The sequence below is a fragment of the Populus euphratica genome, unplaced genomic scaffold, assembly GCF_000495115.2.
Source record: "Populus euphratica unplaced genomic scaffold, PopEup_1.0 scaffold168.1, whole genome shotgun sequence".
NCBI classification, from domain to species: domain Eukaryota; kingdom Viridiplantae; phylum Streptophyta; class Magnoliopsida; order Malpighiales; family Salicaceae; genus Populus; species Populus euphratica.
Window position 1 is genome coordinate 342,769 of NW_011500000.1, and position 9,716 is coordinate 352,484.

Here is a 9,716-nt window from a genome sequence, read left to right on the forward strand (position 1 = left end):
TCCACTTTGTATTCTTTGTTTAATACGCTCAGCCACTATAATAACATTTGTAAACTATTGAGCTGAGTTATCCAATACATGCTTATAATAAGGAGCTTTGAGGATATTAGTAAACAAAGTGACCATATCTTTATCTAAAAGTGAGGGATATATTTAGGTGGCTAAATCTCTATATTATCGAGCATTGAGCATGTTCACGTATAGTCTTCTTGTCTTTCTTTTTTAAAAGAGACAAACTAAATTTGTTAGTAGAAATATTCATGTTATTTTTGTATTGTTTAATAAAAGTGATTAGTACTTAAAAGTATATTTTTATCAAGGTTTTATATCATCATTTTGCACTCGAAGTATCAATAACTTCTTAACTAAAGCATGTTTTATAATAACGTATCTAATAATATAAGATACCTTTAATTTGTGGTAAATATTTATTTTAAATACAAGCCTATCACATAAATGAAAGGATTGATTGATGAATTTAAGAACTGAAATTGAAAGGACAAAGAGATGGTCAAACTTAGAAAAGAGATGTCGGTGCAATCCAAATCAGAACACTGTTCGGTAATTGGATTATATCTGGAGCTGTATATCTCAGATTTTAAGGAGGGTGGACTGTAAAATCCCATATCGGCGCGTAAGTAGTTAGCTATTGGCTTTATTAATAGTGTTAGTCGCTGACCTATTGTATGCATTTTGAGGCATCAGGCTTATTGATGAGCTCGCGTCACCGGAACAAAATCATGAGGGCGGAAGGCCCAAAGCGAATGATATACAACAGGTTGGGTCAGGTTGTTACACATTGACACTTTGAATAAGATCCTATAACTCTTTTCAAAACTCATTTCACCTTGTCCAAGAATTTTCACAATCAATACTATTTGAGAATAAATAAATTGTTTTCTCTAATTCATTTAGGGTGATGAATTCTCTATTGTTTACTCAAATACCTTCATATAATTTATGTTATACCTAATATTTTCTTATTTGTTACCCTTAATTAGAACAACATGTGATTATGTTCAAAGCATAACATTTCATATATAAGATAACGTAGTGATATCAAGTTTAAAAATCACTTGCAAAACTATCATGAGAGTCTTTCCATAAACATGGACGATTTCTCTATATAAAATTCTCTTACAGGTCAATTCAATAGACATGTTATTTGACAATCACATACATATTAGTTTTATGTATCTCTTATACTTCAGTTTATTAGTATATATATACATATATATATATATCAAGAACTTTAATTAATATCTAATTTTAATATAATACTGACCAGGAATATATATATATATGTATCAAGAACTTTAATTAATATCTAATTTTAATATAATACTGACCAGGAACCTTTTAAGAACAATACTTTTTGATGTAATAAGAATTTTATAATTATAACAACTTTATAATTTTTTTTGTAAAATATTTTTGTCCTTTGAACTTTATCTTTACTCTAAACTCATTAATTAAATATTACATTCATTAATTAATTAAATATAAATGAATATTAAAAATAAAAAAATCTTTATTAATAATAAATATATTTTATATGAAAAAATCAGTATCACGTATAACTAGCTAATTGACTACAAGATATATTAGCCAACAATTTAATTACATGATTGAATAAACTAACTTATTAAATTCAATCAGGTATATAACCTAAATTATAATAAAAGCAACCAAACATTATTTTTACATTAAGAAATTAAGAATAAATTTTTGTTTCATGAAGCGTGCCAGCAATCTAATGTAATGCACACACAAGCCATTTCTTTTTCTTAAAACAAATTAGTGCCATTTTATCCTTGTATATGTTTTAATTATTTAAAATTATCCATATTTTAATAACTTGTTAAACAACACTTTATATCTATAAAATTGACTCAATTGATACTAATAATCAAATAACATCCTATCACTACCTTAGTTGGACATTAATTTACACAGTGGATGAAAATGGGACCACACCACTCAACTAGGAATTGATAGATAAAGCCAGGCAATTAGGGCAGCAATTAATGGTGCCGGAAATGTGCTGTGTCACATCTACGTGTGGAGTCCTGACACAGTTTAACTGCGAGGATGTCCAGTGCTTGATCGGCCACCATAGCACAGGGGGGAAGAGAGGGTGCGAATAGGGCGACTGTTTTGGCACTCAACACACAGCGAGTATCTTTGTCTTTCCTTCACAATGAAGCAAAAATAATACCTTATAAGATTCAGCAAAATCTTGGGAAAACCTTTTGGTCTCCCATTTTCTCAAGTGTAGCGTTCCCCCTTTTCCTCTTCTCCTCTCTCTCTCTGTTCTTTGTTTATTGCGAGACAAAATGAAAGAAAAAATAGATTTTTTTGTGGCCCTTCAAACATTCAGTCCATCAAATCCACACTGCTTGTAAGTAAGAGACTGTTTTCTTGGACTTATCACTATTGCACAATCCACTGATACCTGCACATTCCAACTCAAATTAGATCTTCACCTTGTTTGATGAAAGTTACTAAAACGTGGGATAATCAAAACAAGAAAACATTAAAAAAAATGGGATAATCAAAACAAGAAAACATTAAAACTTTTTTTCTAAAAAAATCAAATTGGATTTTGACTAAGTCCAGAGTTCTTCGTCGGCCACCCTGAATCAGCCGCGGAGTTTAATGAATGAGGCGAACAGAACAATATGCCACCGGCAAAAAGGGATTATAAAAATGGAGAACAAAACCAATACCTCAGGACCATGATGTGGGAAAAGATGATCGAGGCTAGCAATGCATGAAGGACTGTTGCCTTTATTCATTTTGTCAAAAAGCCAAGCTTGAAATTTCAAAGAGACATGTATAATAAAACCAAAATGAAACCCAGAAATTCAAGCCAGACAAGACACATCCACGCGGTAATTATACCCCACAGCAAACGCAAAAGCACAAGCAACAGTAGTTTCACTATAACCGAGGACGTAGACGATGTGACTGCTGCCTGACATGCCCCACTATAATAGAGCTCTTCACAAAGCATACCTCGAAAACGATAAGAAAAAGGGACCCTAAAGCATTCCAGCCAACCATTACCAGTTCACATGCTAATTGTAGCTGGGAGGTGATATCCACAGTTAAACATGAACTATGTTGTAAAGGAAACCTATAAGTAATTTATTTCACCCGTGTGCATGAAGTTAACTATGGATAAATGAAGATTGAAGCAATACCAAACTTGTCAAATACACATAAAAAATAAAAATAAAAATATTTCTTAAATATTTTAAAAGATCTTATTCATAATTTTATCAAAAACGTTTGTTCATCTTAAACCAGCTTTGGCTACATAATAAATATAATAATAAATGGAAACAAATAAAAATAAATATGTTTTTAAGATATTTTTATAATGAGATTTTTGTTATTTAAAAACAATATATGTACCCTTCTTTTTTCCAATTGTCTTTTTTTTTTTTTTTTTAAATAGCATTGCTACCATAAAGAATCTAGGTACCTCTTGATTTTTAAAACACCTTGTCATGCGGATCAAGTAACAACACAAGTAATAGCATGATTCAAGCTTTGACACGGATTTTTTATATATATATAAAAAATCATATAAATAGGTTCTTTTGACTTGTTTTTGTAGTTTAAAAAATTCTAAGTGAAAAAAAAATTTATGCATACATGTAATTAAGTTAATCAAGAAATATATATGTTAATAAATAAAAAAATCAACAATAATTAAAAATAAAACTATAAAAATCAAAAAACAATTGCATATCAAGAAATTTAATCTTGCAAAATGAAATATTTATTGAAGATGTTGGCTAATTTTTTTATTAAAATAATTTTTTATTCAATCAAAAAGATAATAGAAATAGACGCATACATTAAATTAATTTAATAAAAAAAAGAAAAAAATACAAAATTAATTTAATAAAAGAAAAGAAAAAAATATTACATAAGGCTTCACATATTAGAAATATTATTTGAAAAAAAAAATTTCAAAAATGAAGTTTATTTGTACAAAAGAATAAAAGTATAGATTAATTATAATAATCCTTTAAAAATCTAAATACACATAACACCATTGAAAAAGTCTTTATCCAATAAAGGTTAAATAAGAAAGAGAAAAGATATTAATTTAAATAAAAAAAAACATTATCTTAAAAAAATAGAAAAAAAGGTGAAAAAATCAAGCATTATCCTGTCCCATTTCATTAGGACCCGCATGTTTGGACCCTTATTTCTTTTTATTATAGCTAGGGTAGACAATATGATATTTTTTGAAAAAAAAATAAATTGAACAACATATTGCTTGCTGAGGCTAATAATATTTCGTTTAATTTTGCTCAAATGTCAGTTAGTCACTATGGTGGCTATAGAATTAGAGCTAAATGTTTTTTTTTTATTTAAAAACTCATTTCAATTCTTTTTTGGCCTAAAACACCTAGAAAAAAACCTAAAAAGTCATCCCAAAATCTAAAATCAGCTTGAAACCAAAAATTTTCTAGAGCTCATATATGTTTTTTTGGAACTTTCAAAGTAAATAAAATACTTAATACAAACTTTTCTCATCAAATAAAATTATTTAACGTAAAGCTCCACCGTTTCGGTGATTGAAATCGATGTCAACGATATTTTTTTCTTTTTACCGCTTAAATTTAACAGCCTCTTTCTCTCCTCTCTCAAATCATAGACTAAAAAATAATAAAAATAAATTTTTATACCAAAATTGAATTGATAAAATATTAGGAGATCAAATATGTATAATATTTAAAGTAATAGGACTGAATTAAACTTTTTGTGTGAACTTTAAAATCATCATTCATTTATGGTATTTGATTTTATATCTTTTAATTTTGTTCTCAGTCTACAAATTTAACTTAATTATCTTTGAATTTGGCCTAAAATGATGCAATTGCATAAAAACAATTTGAAGATCAAATTGAAGAAAACAAAGCATAATTTTAAACAATAAATCTACATAAAATGTGAAAGAATGAAAAATAAACATACCCTTTAGTGTTTTGTATGATATAGAATGCAAAGACACTAACATATATACATCGAAGCATCCAAGCACGCATGTAGTTTCCGAAGCCATTAAAAAGCACGCACTAGCAACGGACCAAGAATTATTGAATGATCCTTTAAATTGCTTTGGCAATAAAGGCAGAGCTTAAAGATAGCGCCATCCTCCTCTAGAGTTATAAACTATCCTTTAAACTTCCATAATTTTTATAAAATTTCCCTCTAAAAACTAGAAAGTTAATTATTAGTCATAATATTATGCCATTGGGGTATTGTTTAATGACATCAATAATAGTTATGATATCCCAAAACCTCTATGTTTAAAAATAAAGTACCAAAATTGAATTGATAAAATATTAGGGGACCAAATATGTATAATATTTAAAGTAGGAGGACTGAATTAAACTTTTTGTGTGAATTTTAAAATCATCATTCATTTATGGTATTTTTTCTACTTTGATTTTATATCTTTTAATTTTGTTCTCAGTCTACAAATTTAACTTAATTATCTTTGAATTTGGCCTAAAATGATGCAATTGCATAAAAACAATTTGAAGACCAAATTGAAGAAAACAAAGCATAATTTTAAACAATAAATCTACATAAAATGTGAAAGAATGAAAAATAAACATACCCTTTAGTGTTTTGTATGATATAGAATGCAAAGACACTAACATATATACATCGAAGCATCCAAGTACGCATGTAGTTTCCGAAGCCATTAAAAAGCACGCACTAGCAACGGACAAACAATTATTGAATGATCCTTTAAATTGCTTTGGCAATAAAGGCAGAGCTTAAAGATAGCGCCATCCTCCTCTAGAGTTATAAACTATCCTTTAAACTTCCATAATTTTTATAAAATTTCCCTCTAAAAACTAGAAAGTTAATTATTAGTCATAATATTATGCCATTGGGGTATTGTTTAATGACATCAATAATAGTTATGATATCCCAAAACCTCTATGTTTAAAAATAAAGTTATTTGATATTTGAACTGTGACTAATCAAATATTAATGTCAATATTTCTCTCTTTTTAGCCCATAAAATATAAAACAATACTAGTTAGTAAGATTTAAAAACTCTCCAATAATCAAATTAACAACTTCAAGTAAAATATTAATGAATAAAAAAATAACCTTAAATTCCAAAAATAAGATTGTTTGTTTTTATTTTTGTGTGATTAATATTCTAAGAACTAAGATATATAAGTTTCGAGAATAGAAAAAAGTGAACATTTTACCTAAATGATTCAGAAAGTATTAATATTCCCTCAAACTTGTTGTTTTGATGGAGTGAAGGAGCAACGAGTCATTTTCTTTAAATGACATTAATAAATAAAAAAAATCTATTACACGTTCATTAATAAAATAAAAATATAGCAGGTTCTTGAAAAATCTTTTATACAAATATATATATATATATATATATATATAATAAGATCATTATTTCTTACTTTTTACATACCTAGATATTGAGAAATGATTATTTCAAACATCAAAATATCATTAATTAATAATCTTAAGATAGAATCATATGGTCTTAACATAGATTTTAATTAATTAAGTTTAACATGTAGCCCAACTTAAAACAAATAGATATGATAGTTCATCAAATTTGATTAACACTGTTACACTATTTTTTTTTTATATTGGTTTAGGCTCTTCCAAAATATATATATATATATATAAAGAAATAGATATGACAGTTCATCAAATTCGATTAACACCATTACACTATTTCTTTTTATATTGGTTTAGGCTCTTCCAAAACAAATATATATATATATATATATATATAGCCCAAAAAATTATCTCATCACTAAGTGTTATGGGATACATGTCGTCGATTGCCTATGGATTCTGACTAAAATGTCCACAAGATGAATTAATAATGTCAGCATACTATATCTAAACACATTCACATAAATAAATAATAGAAACATCTTATCTTTATATGAATCGAGTTGATTATCTTAGTTAGACATTGTTTATTTATATGATGCATGCTACATTTTATTTCAGCTATATATTTTAAAGTATTTAATTAATAAATACACATTACACTTCACTCGAACTTTATCTTAAAATTTCAATTAAAAAAACTATAATTTATAAAAAAAACATTCAACTATTTTTTTAAACCACAATATAAAAAAACCTATCACAATAACATAACACACATGCTTTAAGCTTACAACCATCCAAAAGACCTGAATTCTCCCAATAATCTTAATCAATTTGGGTAACGAATTTAAAAATAATAATAATAATAAAGGAATGGATAGCTCAGGTGATTACTATTTTTAAAAAAAAAAATTATTTCATGTAATGCTAAGAAAATTCAATAACCAAAAATACTCAGGCAATCTTTTTATTTCAGGCAATGTTAAAAAGAAAAAAAAAAAAGAGGCGATCAGGCAATGTTAAAAAGAAAAAAAAAAAGGCAATTACTCATATACCCATGCATAAACGAGGGGAGTTTTTTTTTTTGGGTATATAAATATTAATAATAAAAAATGGACTGACCTGAACACCAGGGGAATCGAAGTTGAGAACGCGGATCTTAGCACCGACTTGACCGAGAACTCTGAGCTCCACACGATCATTCAAGGAGGCATCTCTGATCAAATCAGAAGCATAAGCTTGCATCAAGCTATATCGATCAACGGATATGGTGGCCTTCACCTGTCTCTGACTGTGAGCTTCCTGATAAAACCCAGGCACTAAAGCCTTCCCCAAAGGAATCCCACTGTACATGACAGTAAAACTGGACTCCCCGTACCTGATCCCTACCTTATTTGGGTTAACAGCGGTGAACAGCATGTTAATGGTTAAAGAAAGAGAGGCAGAGGCTGGTGTGGTGGTGCTTGTGGGGTCCAGAGAGGCGGATGGATTGGTTGCGGATATGCCCATGTACTGGACTCCAACCTGTTGGAGATCGAACTGGGGTTTTTTGGGTTTGACCGCCAGCATTATGACGAGGAAAACGGCTAGAATTAGGAGGGCAAGGAGGGAGAAGAGGAGGAAGAGGCAGCAACAGCAGCCTCTGAAGGAGGGTGAGGACGACGACGACGACGTTGTTCTTGTTGTTGTTGGGTAGCACAGGTGGTGGTTTTGGTTTGAAGGCGGTGGTTGTGGCCGAGGTCCTCTTGTTGTTGGGTTCTCACCACTACTGAGATTACTGTTGGGTGGCATTCTTTTTCTCTTCTCTTTTCTTTTGTAGCTATTTTGATTAAAAAAAAAAAAAAAAAAAAAAAAAAAAAAAAAAAAAAAAAAAAAAAAAAAAAAAAAAAAAAAAAAAAAAAAAAAAAAAAAAAAAAAAAAAAAAAAAAAAAAAAAAAAAAAAAAAAAAAAAAAAAAAAAAAAAAAAAAAAAAAAAAAAAAAAAGAAGAAAAAGAAGCTCAGTTTTCTTCTCGATCTTCTTCTCCCTACTCTGGTTTTATAAATATCCTCCTTTTGTAGTTTATAGTTTCTACACTTCGTTGGTGTTGCTCGGCTTTGCTTCAGAGGAAAGGGAAGAGAGATGGAGTGAGATACGACGGTAGTCTTTCTTCCGTAGAAATTATATTTTAAAAAAGATATTTTTAATATTATTATATTAAAAATATAATTTTTCATAAAAAGTCAAAATTTGTGATCATTTTCTGATGAACTGAAGCTTGGCTGAAATACGATCGTCAATTATTTTTTATATTAAAATATTTTTGTATTTTAAAAAAATTATTTTTAAAATTAACATATGAAAGTAATAAAAAATAAAAAAAATAATTGTTAACTAAAAAAATTAAAACCTTTAGCCTTCTTAAATTAACAACAAAATAAAAATATTATTTTTAATTTTTTAATAGGAAAATGCCGGTACAACCTCAATGCACCTCATTATCATGCAAGATATTTATTAGTTGATGAAACACTGTTAGATAATATAATATGATATAAAATGTATTTTAAATGTATTTTTTATTTAAAAATATATTAAAATAATTTTTTTATAAATTACTTCATATTAACACTTTAAAATCATAAAAAAAATTCATTATTATCCCAATTTCAAAATGAAAATCTTACTTTTATTTCAAAAAACTCCTTATCTTTCATTTAACAAATTAAAATTAATAAAAATAAAAATAAAAATAAATAAAGTTCAAACATATATATATATATAACTTGAGAGGGTTAGCTTCTCAGCAAACCTCAAATCTTACTATGTTTATAACATTATCTTTTTCTTTGTTAATATCTATAATTAAATAAAAATCAAAATTCAAATTAATTTAATTCTTTTTTTATAAAAAATTTATTTATCAAAACTTTCATCATTATGATTCTATAAGATATCATGTCACATTCTTTCTATGAATGTTATCATAAAGCAAAATCTTTGATGTGTGCAAATAATAACGTCATTCTTCAAATTATTATTTTTGCTATCTAGATAGAAAATTAATTAAGGTCAATAAAAATCTACTTACTTATATAACAAAATTTACATAAGGGATGAGTATTTTCAATATAAAAATGGCATATTTTATAAAAAAAAATGTTGTGGATATAGACAAAATATGTATCTACTTATTACAAGTTAATATATTACATTATTATGTGTTAATGCTTCAAATATGATGTCATGTATCAAATTTGATTTTGTATTTTATTATATTATATTTAAAATTATTTGTTTTATAGGTATTATTGGTTAA

General features: G+C 27.4%; 1 protein-coding gene across 2 annotated transcripts; it reads right to left on the minus strand.

Annotated features, from left to right (window-relative positions):
* Positions 1 to 1,977: 1,977 nt before the first annotated feature.
* Positions 1,978 to 8,285, minus strand: LOC105140833 (uncharacterized). 2 transcript variants are annotated; one of them, XR_845244.1, is made up of 3 exons: positions 7,543 to 8,275; positions 2,978 to 3,177; positions 2,376 to 2,455 (listed from the first exon to the last, which is right to left on the minus strand). XR_845244.1 is itself a non-coding variant. In XM_011047835.1 (2 exons), the coding sequence occupies exons 1-2, from the start codon at positions 8,209 to 8,211 to the stop codon at positions 2,369 to 2,371; spliced, it is 756 nt and encodes a 251-aa protein (XP_011046137.1). In that variant the 5' UTR covers positions 8,212 to 8,285; the 3' UTR covers positions 1,978 to 2,368. The 2 variants fall into 2 exon arrangements, 1 of the variants encoding a protein (XP_011046137.1); XM_011047835.1 differs by lacking the exon at positions 2,978 to 3,177 and having other exon boundaries at positions 1,978 to 2,455; positions 7,543 to 8,285.
* Positions 8,286 to 9,716: the final 1,431 nt, after the last annotated feature.

Coding starts and splice junctions, on each gene's coding strand:
- LOC105140833 (XM_011047835.1), bottom strand. CDS start 8,211: ATGCCACCCAACAGTAATCTCAGTAGTGGTGAGAACCCAACAACAAGA. Junction 2,456..7,542: donor TCGATTCCCCTGGTGTTCAG/GTCAGTCCATTT, acceptor TGGAATGTGCAG/GTATCAGTGGATTGTGCAAT.